This window comes from Sorex araneus, chromosome 6 (assembly GCF_027595985.1).
Source record: "Sorex araneus isolate mSorAra2 chromosome 6, mSorAra2.pri, whole genome shotgun sequence".
Lineage (NCBI taxonomy): Eukaryota > Metazoa > Chordata > Mammalia > Eulipotyphla > Soricidae > Sorex > Sorex araneus.
The window spans coordinates 164,428,577-164,443,628 of record NC_073307.1 but is presented as its reverse complement, the minus strand read 5'-3'; the positions used below and the strand labels follow the sequence as shown (position 1 = coordinate 164,443,628).

Sequence of the window (15,052 nt, the reverse complement as noted above, 5' to 3'; positions counted from 1 at the left end):
ACTCCGAGGGGAGGGGGGCTGCGCAGGGGACCATGAGTTGCCAGGGATCAAATGCAGCTGACCCCCTGCAAGGCGAGCCCCTTTCCTGCTGCACGATCTCTCCAGCACCCACTCCCGCCAAGTCGTGACCTTTTCCCAACACTCTGCCACTGCCACCCCCGCGCCCCCCGCCCATTCCTGACCTCCTGTCACCCAGAGGAGAAGCTGAACCCAGAGGGGACAGAGGAGCCTGCAGGGGCATGCTTCTGTCCAGCCTGGCTGCCCATTCGCGTGGAACCATTCTGGACCCAAAAGAAGTTTCTTTCTGACCCCTGTAACCAAAGATCCCCTGGCAGGTCTCGGAGGCCCTAAGGTATGAATGGGGGGGGGGGGAGTGGGCGGGTGGCACGCACCTGACTTTATGAAACTGATAACTAATGGCTGACAGGGGCTGAGGCAGCCCGGGCCAGAAAGAGCCTGGCCAAATGGGGCCTTGTTTGACCCTAAGAGCTGGAACCCAAACAGGACAGGGGCCTCCTCCATCTGACCTACAGAGGGGAGGAGCAAGGAACGGAAAGCCCAGTTTCCACCTCTAGGTTCTGTCCGTGGTCGGGGTTCCCCAAAGGCATGAGAAGCCACTCTGGGGTCCCCAGAGGCTCCCGGGCAGCCTGCCTGGGCCTTGGCAAGTGACACAGTCTGTCTGGAGGCTGCGCCAGCCCGAAAAATGCAGTTCTCAGAACTCAGTCTAGAGACAGCTATGTGCTTTCTTCTGAGCAAACTTTTGATCATTTTTAATGGATCATTCACAACAAGCCATACAAAATAAATTATTTAGGGCCTGCTATTGGGGCAGGCTCAAGTGGTGGTTGGGAAAATTCAAAATAATGGTGGTGGGAAAGTGTAACCGTGGTGGGATTGGTGTTGGAATATTGAATGTAATCAATTATTGTGAACAACTTTAAAAAAAAAAAAAAGAAAGGGGGCTGGAGCGATAGCACAGCGGGGAGGGCGTTTGCCTTGCACGCGGCCGATCCGAGTTCGAATCCCAGCATCCCATATGGTCCCCTGAGCACCGCCAGGGTAATTCCTGAGTGCAGAGCCAGGAGTAACCCCTGTGCATCGCCAGGTGTGACCCAAAAACAAAAAAAAAAAAAAAAAGAAAGGAAAAGAAGAAGCTGACCGGCCCCAGGGCTGAGCTGTGACTGCAAATCTGGTCCTTGCCTTACCAGCCAGGGAGCTGGAGTAAGCAGCAGTGCATGAAAACCGGTACTGAGCGAGGGGCTTTCTGCGCCCGGGATGTAGGAAACCGTGAGTTGGGACTAAAGCCACGCCCACTCCTAAAGAAACAAGGGCAAGTCAGAGGAATAAAGAACAGTGACCGGGTGGTGAAGGAAAAGCCACTGAAGTGTGATGGGCCAGCCAGAGAGACAGTCCAGCAGGGAGGGCACTTGCCTTGCATGCAGCTGACCTGGGTTCAATCCTCAGCATTCCCCACGCCGGGAGTGATCCCTGAGCACACAGACGAGTAACCCTGGAGCATTGCCAGGTATGCCCCCCCACCAGAAAAAAGAAAATCATCGGTTGGAGACAGTACAGTGGGTAGGGTGCTTGCCTTGCATGCAACCAACCTGGATTCAATACCTGGCACCACATATGGAGCCCTGGGCACCAAGACAGGAATAAAATCTGAGCACTGCCTGGTGTGGCACCGAAAAAAAGATGTTTCAATAGGGGTGGTGATCAACATTGAGTGACATGTTAGAGGACAATCTATTACTGATCTTGGGGCTAGAGACTGTACAGGGTTTGCCTTGCCTTGCACGTGACCGACCCTGGTTTGATCCCAGGCAGTGGAATTATATGGTCCCCCAGAACGGTCAGGGGATGATCCTAAGCACAGCACCAAGAACAGCCCAAGAGCACCCAAGGTTGTGGACTTACACCCCCCTTCCCGCTCCCCGCTTCCCCCGGTAGAAGCAGGTAGATGCCTCTGCACGGCAGGAACCAGGCGAGGTGCCGAGCTTGGCGGCGTCTGCTCTGAGGCTCCCGATTCCTTCCCCAGCTGGGTCCAGACCACATTTATCCTGGGTGTTCGCCGTCTCAGCACGCCGGCGTGGGAGGAGGCGCGGCTGCCCGGCTCCTGGGGCAGGGCCTAAGGGCTCGGAAAGCCGCGGGAGCTCCAGGACCACCCCCACGGCGCGGGAATCTGCTCGGAACAGCCGCCGGGCACGGCGCGGGAAGAGCGGACCGGGTGGGCCTGGGGGCCGCCGGGTCCCACCGCGAAGCTCCGGGCACAAGTGAGTGGGTGTCGGGTCTTGGTGGGGAGACTGGCCGAGTCTGGGGGGTGGGGGGGCCTCCGGGCTGAAAGGAGGAGGGTCCCCTGGGCTGGAAGCGCCGCGCTTCCCTGGTGCAGAGGGACCGGGCAGGGGAGGAGGGGGGACGGGCAGGGGAGAAGGGGGATCGGGCGGGGGGAGGGGGCTGCTGGCGAATGGACCCTCCCGCCCCCAGTCCCCGAGCAGGGGCCCCCCCGGCACGCCAGCCAGGCTGGAGCATCAGGCACGTTCTCGCCCTTCTGTGCGCGGCGCTGCCCGCCTCGCCGCCCCCCGCCCCCGGCCGCCCCTCCCCCGAGCGCAGCCCCTGCCTCCGCCCCGCCTCCGGGCCGCGGTGCGCGGGGGGCCGGCGGCGGCGGGCAGAGCCGGGAGCCGCGCGGAGCGGGCGCCGCCACCTGATCCCGGCCGGGCGCGCGGGGCGCGGGGCGCACAGGGCCGGGGCGCGCTCCGGGCAGCCGCGGCCCCAGACAGCCGGGGCGGGAAGCCGCGCCGCCCCCGGTCCCCGCGCCCGCCCGCCGACGAGAGCTCGCGGCGTGAGTACCGCAGTGGCCGGCCCGGGGCGGGGGCGCGGGGCGGACGGGGATGGGGGCTGGTGCCCGCCGAGCAGGAGGCGGGGCCCCGGGGACCTGGAGGGATGGGGGGCTCTGGCTGCCTCCTAGGGTGGCCACATCCCGGGAGGCTGGGGTGCAGTTGAGGGGCTGAGGGCTAGTGAGAGAGGAGAAAGAGGAGGAGGAGAGTGGAGGTGGCTGTCTGGAAGGGGGTCTGGAGGAAGAAATGAAGGAACTAGACAGATTTGAGCATCGGGGCTACTATTCTGCACCGCGGCCCGCGGCCCCTTCATTTCTGGAGTCCGCTCCCAGCCCCCTCCTCCCGGCGTGCCCTCCTCGGGTGAGCAGGGTCCGGATGGTGCTGTGCTAAGGTGCGCGGCCAGGGCACCCTCCAGATGCACCCTCAGAGCCTGGGACTGGATGGTGCGGCGGAAAGAGGCTCACTGGCACCCAGGCGAGTCCTCAGCGATGCGGTCACCTGCGCCAGTTCCACCGGGGTCCCGGGAGAAAGGAAAGCAATTTGCAATGGCCCAACGCGGCAGATTGTTCTGACTAAAATTAGCTGTTCTGAGTCCAAGGAGGCCGGCACCCTGTCCTGCTGGGGAAGCCTAGACCACCCCACCCCACCCCCCCGCCAGCCCATGTGGTGGGGGGGGTGACAGGCCAGCATGTGGGCTCCATCCTGACCCAGGCGCAGCTGAGGGGCAGCTTCAGGGAGCTGGTGGAGGGTGTGGGGGCCCCTTTCTCCGGGGGTGCTCAGAGCGAGTCGGACAGGAGGTGCAGATGGTGGCCACTCTCACACGCCGTGCCAGCTGCGCCCCCGCTCCTGCCTGCCGCCCCCGGTGCGCTCCCCGCAGAAGGACCGTGGAAGCACGAGTGGCGAGTCTCAAGTCGGCATCCGTCCCACCAGGGCGAATGGAGAGGGACGGCCCGGTTGGGCTGCCCAGGGCGACTCAGGTGGCCCCAGGGCAGCCGAGAGGGGCTCCGAGAGCTCGGGTCACCCCAGACCCCCACGGCCGCAGATTCTGTAAGAAATCACCAGCGCTTGTTCACCCGGAGCCGGGTGCCCCCCGGGGGCTGCAGCCCGGGAATCGCTGCCCCTCGCCCCTCGCGCCAGCGCGGCTCCCGCTCCCTTTAGGCCTGACCTACTTGCTAAACTGCGCTTTCTGCAAGTTTCCCGGAGACGGGGATCGGCAGCTGACCTCGCCCCCTTGGGAACCTTCCTGAGGGCCCCCAATAACTCAGGGCCACGGGGCAGGCCAGGAAAGGAGGCGGCGTCCTGAAGGAGCCACCACCTCCTCTTGCAGACCCCACCCAGACGGAGGCCGTCCTCCTGGGGCCCTTCTGGGCTAATCCCACGGCGCCCTTGGTCTTCCTCCGCCTTCCGCTGCGGCGGCGCCCGGTCCCTTGGCTGGAACCCCGGCCTCGGCCCCAGCAGATTAAGTCTGGCTCCAGGCGGGTTCAGGGCCCGGGAAGAAGGGAGAGGCCTAACGGGGATTTCTTTCCACCCAAACAGGTTTCAAGGTCAGCCAGGATTAGGGGGGGACTGGACGCCAAGCCCAGGGCCCCAGAACAAGTGACTCCCGCTATCATATCCCCCGCAGCCCCCCTGGGACCCGAGTGTCCCAGTTCCACTTATGTGCGGGCCACAGCGCTGTGCTCCCCGCCCCTTTGGAGGGCTGTGGGAGGCTGGGCCCTGGCACCAGAGGCCTGGGAACACGCACCCCGCCGCACCCGTGCAGGCGCTGCCGGGGCCGACCTCCAGCCGGGGCCCTAGACCCACCTGGTCCGGGTGCAGAAGCTCCCCCCTTCTGCCTCGCGCCCTGGCCCCCCTCCCCAGCTGCCACCCCGCCCGCCCGAAGAGAGCAGGTCTCAGGTGTCTGGGGAGGGGACCCCACAGAGTTCCAGGATTTCAAGTGTCCCCTTTTCACCCGCCAGCCCCCATGGGGAACTGGAGGGCGGCTCTCTGGGGAGGCAGCCCAGTCTCAGCACCTCCCGCTGCGTGCCTGCCCGAGTCCTGCCCGGGGTGCAGACGGGCCGGGTGGCACAGGGTCTACACGCGTGTCGTGGCCAGCCCGCCTGCAGCAGACTCCTCAGGGCGTGCTCCATGCTATGGGCAGTGAGGATGGACCCAGGGCCAAGCCAGAGCTCCAGGGGGGACCCTCACAGACACTTGAGGGGCTGAGGCAAGGCCACCGGGAGCTGGAGACAAAGACGCCTTCGGGCGGGCGCGGAACCAGGGCTCAGGGGAAGGAGCGGCCCCGCCTGTAATTCCACCCGAGACCCGGTTATCGGGAGCCGCGTGGAGATAGGCTGTGGTGGCTGGAGGGAGGAACTTGATCTCCCCTGGCCTCCCTCTCACCCCGGAGCCCGGGGCTCGCCTTTGCGGCCACCTCGCCAAAGGCCCGGCGCCCACCTCCTCTGCCCACTGCAAACCTGTCCGCCTCCTCCTCCTGCCAGGCCTCCCGGGAACGCTGGCCCTGCTACCGGAGCCCCAGGAGCCCCCATGAGCGCCGGCGAAGGGAGTCCTGGCTAGCGAGGTCCCGGCTGACCCGGGGCTGGGTCCCCCACCATGCCGCCCTTCCTCAAGCGCCTGCAGCAGCTCGCCAAGACCATGAGCCGCTGGAAAATCCTGCTGGTGGTGCTCGGGTGCAGCACCGTGAGCCTCCTCATCCACCAGGGGGCGCAGCTCAGCTGGTAAGGAGGTGGGATACCAGCGGGGGGCAGGGCTCATGGGCGGGGAGGGCCAGGGGCCCCCCTTCTGCGCACCTTTGCACTCCCCACCAGTCTGCAAGTGCTCTCCGTACCGTATACTCTCTTCAGAGCCACAGACCTCCCTGGGCAGGGCCTAGTGGTCCTTTGGGAAGGGCCGAGGGGCTGACCCCAACTCCTAGCAGTGGGGTCCCAAAGCAGCCCGAGGTCTTCCCGCCAAGTCACTCCCCTGAGTGCGACCCCCAACGGTGCCTCACTGCTTCTGTCAGGCCCGGCAAGCCCTCTCATTGGTCGGAGCCCATTTCTTCACCTGCGTAATGGGAGTAACGGGGGTAACGGGGCCAGGCCATGACGGTGAAGGGGCGTGCCTGGCAAGCACCCAAGCCGGGCTGGATTCCCATGGCGCATCTCTGGATGCCCCCAAGCACAGCTGGGGTGACCCAGGTGGTCCCTCGCACCACGGGGCCTGAGCAACACTGCACGGACGAGAATAGCCTCCCCCGCGCAAATTTTTTTTTTTTGCTTTTTGGGGTCACACCCGGCGATGCACAGGGGTCACTCCTGGCTCATGCACTCAGGAATCACCCCTGGCGGTGCTCAGGGGACCATATGGGATGCTGGGATTCGAACCTGGGTCGGCCGCGTGCAAGGCAAACGCCCTACCCGCTGTGCTATCACTCCAGCCCCCCCAAAAATATTTTTTAATTAAATTAAATGGGGATGATGGCATGTGTGACAAATCATCACTTGTCACCTAGTGATGATCAGACCAGACCTTGGTCCTGTCTGTGGACTCAGCAACCCCCTGCCCTGCTCATGGCCCCCACCGCCTCTCTCCCTGCACGGTGTGTCCAGGGAAAGGTGCCAGGCCAGATGGATGATCTGGTGGATTCTCCAAAGGGGGCATCTGTGTCGACAGACCCCTGGGCCCAAGGCAATCGCTGGAGGAAATCTCGGGGCATTTCTGAAGCTCCTTAGATCGGGTCTGGTCGGGTGATGCCCCAGTGGAGACTGCGGTCACCTGAGCCCAACACTCCCCTGAGGGGGAGGAAAAGGGAAGCCTCCTGCAGGTGGGGTATGTTTCTTTTCAAAGAAACATTAGAAAATGTTTCTACTATGAAAAAAACAATTTTTCCTGTGGTAACACAGGTTTATAAGAGTGTAACTTTATACACTCCAGGGGTGCAACAGTGTCAACTGCACCCCAATAAGGCTCCATCTCTGTGGCCAATCGGGGTTTGGTTTCATTGCAGACTGTCCCCTGCTTTTGCTTCTTTACACTCTACCTGAGTGAGATCATTCACTGTTTCCCTCAGGTCTTACTTAACTTAGTGAGGACCCTTCCACTTCCCCCCATGCTGTAGTAAGAAGTCTTTCCTTCCTAATAAATACTACCACTCCATTTTGTATATCTGCCCCATCTTCTTTATCCAGCCATCTGTCCTTGGGTACTTTCCCCCAGATCCTGGCCGCTGTGAATAGTGCTGCAATGATCATACACGTGAACACATATATTTTTTTTAATTTTTTAAAATTTTTATTATTTGGTTTTTGGGTCACATCTGGTGATGCACAGGGTTTACTCCTGGCTCATGCACTCAGGAATTACTCCTGGCGGTGCTCGGGGAACTATATGGGGTGCTGGGAATCGAACCTGGGTGGGCCGCATGCAAGGCAAACGCCCTCCCCACTGTGCTGTCGCTCCAGCCCCACGTGAACACATCTTTTCATGAGTGAGTCTTTTTGTTGTTTTGTTATCCAGCCGTACTCAGGTACTCACAGTGCTGCTCAGGGGACCACAAGGTGCCAACGTGCCAGGGAAAACCCACAGGCCCTCTCTTAGGTCGCGCCCGTGCGTGCGTGCGTGCGCGCACGCGCGCGCGCGCGCGCGCGCGTGTGTGTGTGTGTGTGTGTGTGTGTGTGTGTGTCTCCTAGCGGTGTTCGGGGGCTAGGCCTGGCTCTGTACTCAGGAGTGAGCCCCTGCAGTGCTCAGTGGGTGAATGCTGTGCTGGAAATTTGTTTGGTTTCAGGGGGCCCATAACGGGCGCTGCTCAGGGCTCACTGCTAGGTCTGTACTTGGAATCACTCCTGGTGGGCTCAGGAGATCATATAGGACACCGGGGATCGAACCTCAGTTGGTTGCATGCAGGGCAAGAGTCCTACCCTTGGGGCTGGAGTGATAGCACAGCGGGTTGTCTTGCACACGGCCGACCCGGGTGCGGGTAGGGCGTTTGCCTTGCACGCAGCCAACCCAGGTTTGATTCCCAGCATCTTATAGGGCCCCCCGAGCACCCCCAGGAGTAATTCCTGAGTGTAGAGCCGGGTGTAACCCCTGAGCATCGCCGGGTGTGACCCAAAAAGCAAAAACAAACAAACAAAAAGAGTCCTACCCTCTGTGCTACTGTTCCAGCCCGTACTAGAAATTTGAACTCAGCTTGGCAGGATGCACTGCAAGCACCTTGGCCCCTGTACTAGCTCTCTGGCCCTGCATATATTTTTTCAAGTTGTTGTTGTTGGTGGTGTTTGTTTGGTTTTTGGTTTTGAGCCAGGGCTTTTGTTTTGCACCAACGGTGCTCAGGGCTGACTCCTGGCTCTGTGCTCAGGGATCACTTCGGGCAGGGATCGGAGGACCATGTTTGGTTCCCAGGACTGAACCGAGGTAGGCCAAGGGAAGGCAAGCACCCTACCCACTGTATTATCTCTCCGGCCCCTCAAACTGGTGTTTTGGGAGGGGTTTTTTGCTTTTGATTTTTTTTACTTTTTTCGGGGGTCATACCTGGTGATGTTCAGGGGTTACTCCTAGTTCTGCACTCAGGAATCACTTCTGGAGGTGCTCAGGGGACCATATGGGATGCCGGGGATCAAACCCGGGTCAGCCGTGAGCAAGACAAACGCCCTACCTGCTGTCCTATTGCTCCAACCCGTACTTTTGATTTCTGAGTTATAGTCAGTCGGTGCCCGGTCACACCCAGCAATCTGGACCCGAATGTGTGGATCCCGCATGCGCAGTACCTGCCCCAGCCCTCTGAGTTACTGCCCTGGACCTTTGTGTCTATAGATACCCGGGAGCAGGACTGATGGGACACAGGGCTCATCTATTTTTAATTTTTGGAGAAATCTCCATATTGTTTTCCACAGAGGTTGAATCAGTTTGCATCCCCCCATCAGTGAATGAAGGCTTCTTCCCCTCCACAACCCCGCTAGCTCGTGCTGCTTCTGGCCCTTCTGATCAGGCTCTTCCCATTGGTGGGAGGTGCACAGTAGTGTATTTTCGTGTGTGGGGGGACCTTGGGAGCTCAAAAGTAACCCCTGGCAATGCTCAAGGGATAATGTCCTGTTTAGAAAAGTGACTAATTCTGAGGCTGGAGAGACCGTACGGCAGTCAGGGGACTTGCCTTGCAAGTGGCTGACCTGGGTTCAATCCCTGGCATCCCACACGGAACCCTGAACACCACCAGATCGCAGCACTATTTCCTGAGCACAAAGCCAGGAGTGCACTTCAGCTGAATCAAGCGGACGACCTCCCTGGGGTGGGGGGGATCCGCCCAGGTGTGGCTACTGGGGAGCTCCTGGCTCATGAGGCTGCAATCAAGCTAGCAACGAGGATCGCCGAGCTAGGTGAGGGCCTCTAGCAAGAGCACCCCTCAGCCACGCGTGGCTGTCCAAGACTCCAGATTTTTCCTTTTTTTTAAATCTTGGGGCCACACCCCATGATGCTTGGGGGCTATTCCTGGCTCTTGCTCAGGAATTACTCCTAGCAATGCTCGGGGGACGGTAGGGCAGGCCAGGGATGAACCTGCATGGGCCACTTGCAAGGCCCCTCGCCCCCTCCAGACCGCAGTTTCTGGCCACTGCCACGTGGCCACTCCCCAGCGGGCTGCTCACGCACCCTAGAGGGAAAGCCACCAAGATTAATCTCCCAGGTGGTGCGCCCCACACCTGCCCCGTTTCCCTGGGCCACCTAAGCGCCACCCCTCCCTGAGGGGAGCTTCACTCCCGGCCTAAATCCAGGCCAACCGGGATGCCAGGTCCAGGGGCTCATCGCAGACGTCACTCTGCAAGCGCAGCTCCGAGAGGGTCCCTCCCCCACCCCCTCCTGGGGCTGGGGGCACAGGGCCCCCCCCACCCAGCCGGGCCCCCCTCCCTCCGTCACCCCTTCCCCGCCGCAGGTACCCCAAGCTGTTCCCGCCTCGCTGCCCGCCCGAACGCGCCTCGCCGCCGCGCCCCAAGCACCTGACCGTGGCCTTCCTGAAGACGCACAAGACGGCGGGCACGACGGTGCAGAACATCCTGTTCCGCTTCGCCGAGCGCCACAACCTGACGGTGGCGCTGCCGCACCCGAGCTGCGAGCACCAGTTCTGCTACCCGCACAACTTCTCGGCGCACTTCGTGCACCCGGCCACGCGGCCGCCGCACGTGCTGGCCAGCCACCTGCGCTTCGACCGCGCCGAGCTGGCGCGCCTCATGCCGCCGGGCACCGTGTACGTGACCATCCTGCGCGAGCCGGCCGCGATGTTTGAGTCGCTCTTCAGCTACTACAACCAGTACTGCCCGGCCTTCCGCCGCGTGCCCAACGCGTCGCTCGAGGCGTTCCTGCGCGCGCCGGAGGCCTACTACCGCGCCGGCGAGCCGCTGGCCATGTTCGCGCACAACACCCTGGCCTACGACCTGGGCGGCGACCCCGAGCGGCGGCCGCGCGACCGCGCCGCCTACCTGGCGGGCCTCATCCGCCAGGTGGAGGAGGTCTTCTCGCTCGTCATGATCGCCGAGTACTTCGACGAGTCGCTCGTGCTGCTGCGGCGCCTGCTGGCCTGGGACCTGGACGACGTGCTCTACGCCAAGCTCAACGCGCGCGCCGCGGGCTCGCGCCTGGCCGCCATCCCCGCCGCGCTGGCGCGGGCGGCGCGCGCCTGGAACGCGCTGGACGCCGGCCTCTACGACCACTTCAACGCCACCTTCTGGCGCCGCGTGGCGCGCCTGGGCCGCGCGTGCGTGGAGCGCGAGGCGCGGGAGCTGCGCGCGGCCCGCGAGCGCCTGCTGCGCCGCTGCTTCGGCGAGCGGCCCGTGCTGCGGCCCGCCGCGCAGATCCGCACCAAGCAGCTGCAGCCCTGGCAGCCCAGCCGCAAGGTGGACATCGTGGGCTACGACCTGCCCAGCGGCGCCGCGGGCCCGGCCGCCGAGGCCTGCCTCAAGCTGGCCATGCCCGAGGTGCAGTACTCCAACTACCTGCTGCGCAAGCAGAAGCGGCGCGGCGGCGCGCGCGCGCGCCCCGAACCCGCCGTCGAGCAGCCCCCGCCGCCTCGGCCCATCCGGGCGCTGCCCCGCGGGCCCCGCGGCCACTGAGCGCCGCCCCCGGCCGAGGCGCGCCTCTCTAGCTGAGCCCGATTCCTGGGGGGCGGAGGGCTGAGCCCCATCTTCTGGGAGGGTGCTCCTAGGCCCGATCGAGCCCCGGGCCTCCCCCTCCTCCCCTGCCTTTTCTCCGGGGCTTGCCCCCGCCCCAGCCTCTCTCTTCCGAGGGGATGCGCCCACCCGGCTTCAGAGGGGGGCTGGGGTCCGGGAGGGGCGGCCGCCTCCCCGCTCGCGCCCCCCCACGGGGTTCAGGGGGCTCCCCACCGTCTGTCTTCCAGGTTCCACCCTCCCACGGAAGTAAGCTGCTCCCAGACTCCGGGAACCAAGAGTTCTTGAGCTGGGTTTTTTCCTTTGTTCCGTCTTTCCTTTCTTTGGATCGTTCTGTTCCCTTTCTTTCTTAATAAAACCTCTTTCAAATGTGGATGGCAGTTACTGAAAGGCAGGGGCCCACGTTTGGGGTGAGTCAGGCCTGGAGGAGACAGCTGGGGCCCCTCTTCTTGGAGAGAGTGGGACTCAGCCCGGCAACACACAGAGTGCCCTCGTGGGGACAGTGCAGAGGGGGCTGGGAGGGGGCTGCAGAGCCCCCACCCCCACCCCGCTCCTTTATTCAGTGCTGCACTTACAGACTCCGACAGATCGTGAAAAATAACACGCCAGCGGCTGACAGGGCGCGGAGAGAACTGAAGTTGCTGACGCGAGTAGAAGTTCGCATGTGAGAGACCCGGTATCACCGTGCGGTCCCCAAGTACCATCTGGTGTGGCCCCCAGAGCTCAGCAGCGGCAGCTGGTGTGTCAGCCACTGTCAAAGGCGTTTTCTGACTTAGGAGACGGGAGTCATTGGATGGGGGAGGGGTCAGGAACTTGGGGAAGGGGGTCCAAAGGCATGCCTGGCGCGCCCAGCTGAAGGCAGCCTCGCCATCTGAGCGCACCTGAGTCCAGTACCTGTGCGGGCCGGGTCTCACCAGTGTCCCCCCCCAACACACAGACACACAGACACACAGACACACACACACACACACACACACACACACACCAGAATGTCATGAAGAAACTAGTATCTTCGTTTAGTTTTGCTTTTTGCGGAGACTGAGCTGCAGGCTTTGAGGCTTCCTGGTGGTCGGGCAGGTAGTAGGAAGTGCCTTGGGCTTGAAAGGGTGCCGGCAGGGGTAGGGGTAAGAGGGGGGGGTTCTGTTTTACATTTTCATGCGGGAACCAAGATCAGTGCCTCCTGTTTACCCCCCAGTACTGAGCTGCAGTCCCAGCCTGGAAAGGCTTGTCTAGCACCGCAACTTCTTACCACACACACACACACACACACACACAGGAGCCGTCCACTGGCTCCTGCGGTCCCGGCACACGCCCCATCCTAGCTTTTGCAGGAACAGCATGTCCTGGCCGGGCCTGCAGTCCAGCCTTTAGTTTCGGCCTTCCCCACCCTCAGGTGGCGGGGTGGGGGCTCCCTTACAAGCCCCCCTCGTCAGCAGAGCACAGCTCTGGGAAGCCCGGCTGCAGCGGCTTGGGGATGATGGCGCACTGGGAGAATTGTTCACGTGTGGGACAAGCCAGGAAGCCCCCAGTAGGTGTCAAAGGAAAATAGTTGCCTTCGTGACCAAGCTGGGGCCCAACACCTCCAGACGTGGCCTCGAGCCAGAGGTGCCGGCCCCAACCCCAGGAGTCTGGTCCCCAGCGGTGCCACCTTTCATCAGCACCCACAGGGGCTGCCGTCTGTCTGTGCCCGCGGTCTGTGCCCACAGTCTGTGCCCGCAGCATGTGTGGGGCTTTGGCAGCAGCCTGACTGCCACCCTCGGCCCCTCGCCTCGGCCCTTCGTGCCCCTCCCGCCTGAGACGCGGACCCTTTCCCTCGGGGCTTCAGGATGAAGGGTCTCTGAAATGCGGCGCCCTGTGAGCACCAGGCCCCTGCAGATGACCACGGTGGCAGCTCCGACGGCACCATGGGACAGACCCTTCGCTGTGGAGCTGCGGCAGGTGGCGTTTTCCCGCAGATGCAAAGAAACCTTTGTCATCAGGCAGCACTGCACGATCCATAGTCCAGAAGGGTGCGCGGTGACAGGGAGCTGAGGGCAGGTTCATGCGAATGGTCAGGGGCGGCCAGCAGGGGAGGCCGGTCTGTCCCCAGAGCAAGGGGAGGGGGTCACAGTCTCTGCCCAGCCTGTATGGCTGTGGCCAGGCGGGGACCTCTGGTCAGCATGGGGAAGTTGCGTGTGCGTGTGTGCGTGTGTGTGTGTGTGTGTGTGTGTGAGGGCTGGGCGGGGATGGCGGGGAGCAGAAGAGGCTTCCAAAGAAACTGCAGCTGCTGCTTGCAGAAGGTGATAGTCAGAGGGTGGGGGCCTGGCGGTAGTCAGAGGGCAGAGGCCGGCCCGTGGACTGGCCAGTGTCCGCCCAGAGTGGACTTTAACTGCTTTGTCGCCTGGAGCCAAGGCCCAGGCGGAGCAGAGCAGCGCCGCGCCCTGCCCCAGACGGGCCACCCTGGGCTGCGAGCCCGGCAGTGAGTAGCATGGTAGCCTGGCCGGGAGGGAGAGGCTCGGGGGCTCTAGCCCTCGGGGTCCCACTGAGGAAGGCAGGGCTCAGCAGGACACAGCTTCTCACGAGGGTGTTGGCCGCATGGAGAGAGAACTGGGGGGGGCGAGGGTCCTGGAGCAGCAGGGGGGAGGTGACACAAGCATAGCAGCCTCTTTCTCAAACTCACAGCCCCTGGAGCAATAGCACAGCAGGGAGGGCGTTTGCCTTGCAAGCGGCTGACCCTGGTTCGATTCCCAGCATCCCATATGGTCCTCTGAGCACCACTAGGAGTAATTCCTGAGTGCGTGAGCCAGGAGTAACCCCTGTGCATCACCAGGTGTGACCCAAAAAGCAAAAAAAATCAAACTCATGACCCCGAGATCAGCTCCTCCGACCTGGCGAGGCTGCAGAGACCTGAGCGCCCGGTCAGATGCGGGCCTTGTCCCCGAGAGTTCTGTCCCCGGTCACCCTCCAGTGGCAAAGGAGAAGACACCACAGCCCCCCTCTCCCCACTCTGCACCCCCATTTTAGGGGCTCTTCACCTCACAGGCAACAGGGCATGGGCAGGGGGCAGAAACCCCACGACAGACACACACAACAAGTCGTGACTTCCAGCCGGCTCGCACCCGATGGGCACCCGGGGTGCCTGTGCCAAGGATGGTCTCTGAGACTGTCCTTCGGGTTCCAGAAAGAACTTTCCGCAGAGCACAGCTGTTTGTGCCCGACATTTCCTGATCTGCAGCTTCACAGATTGCAAAGATGCTACATTTGCATTCGCCCACGAGACCCGCTGGCCCCGCCTGGAGAATCTGTTGTACGGAGGAAGGGAGAGAGAGACACACACTGTGAGAAACAGGGAGAGACACGAGACAGGGAGAAACGCAGAGGGAGGGAGAAAAAGGGCAAGGACAGCGCCGGCACAGAGAGACACAGAGAGGCTGGCAAGGATACGGAGCCCTTGCATCACAGCACAGGCCTCCCGAGAATCTTCTCCCCTCTCTGCCTGTTTCTTCGTGCTGGGGGGCATGGAACCCACAAACAAGCATCCCCACCCCACTGAGCCATGGCCCACGGCCCTTGCATTTATTTATTCATTTATTTATTTTTTGCTTTTTTTGGGTTACACTCAGCCATGCACAGGGGTTACTCCTGGCTCTGCACTCAGGAATTACCCCTGAGGTGCTCAGGGGACCCTATGGGATGCTGGGAATCGAACCCAGGTCAGCCGCGTGCAAGGCAAATGCCCTCCCTGCTGTGCTATTGCTCCAGCCCCGGCTTGCGTTCAGTCTTGCGCTGGCCCTTCGTGCTCGCAAGTTGGCATTAGGAGTTGGCGTTGCCTTCCTGGGCACTGAGTTCTACGACCAAATGCCCTTTCACCAAACAAAGCGGAAGGTTCCTCCGTGTATTTGGCCGTTCCAGTAGATTAAGAGTCATTCACTGGCTGACAGGTGTCTGTCTGTGCTCTGTGGCTCTTGGCAGTTTTTCTGAAGCCGATGCAACATTCGGGAGCTAATTCCTGATCACTGATTCCTCCTCTCGAATTCCGTGCCTCAGAAATGAAGTATTAGCACGTGGCACGCGGACACCCTGGCAAACGCAAGCACGGATCAGATC

The 15,052-nt window shown here is 62.2% G+C and overlaps 1 protein-coding gene across 2 annotated transcripts; it reads left to right on the top strand.

Moving 5' to 3' along the window:
- The first annotated feature begins 1,980 nt into the window (after positions 1–1,980).
- On the top strand, positions 1,981–11,339 carry GAL3ST3 (galactose-3-O-sulfotransferase 3). 2 transcript variants are annotated; one of them, XM_055142941.1, is made up of 3 exons: positions 1,981–2,276; positions 5,318–5,554; positions 9,739–11,339. In XM_055142941.1, the coding sequence occupies exons 2-3, from the start codon at positions 5,430–5,432 to the stop codon at positions 10,910–10,912; spliced, it is 1,299 nt and encodes a 432-aa protein (XP_054998916.1). In that variant the 5' UTR covers positions 1,981–2,276; positions 5,318–5,429; the 3' UTR covers positions 10,913–11,339. The 2 variants fall into 2 exon arrangements, with proteins under 2 accessions (XP_054998916.1, XP_054998915.1); XM_055142940.1 differs by lacking the exon at positions 1,981–2,276 and adding an exon at positions 2,685–2,842.
- Positions 11,340–15,052: the final 3,713 nt, after the last annotated feature.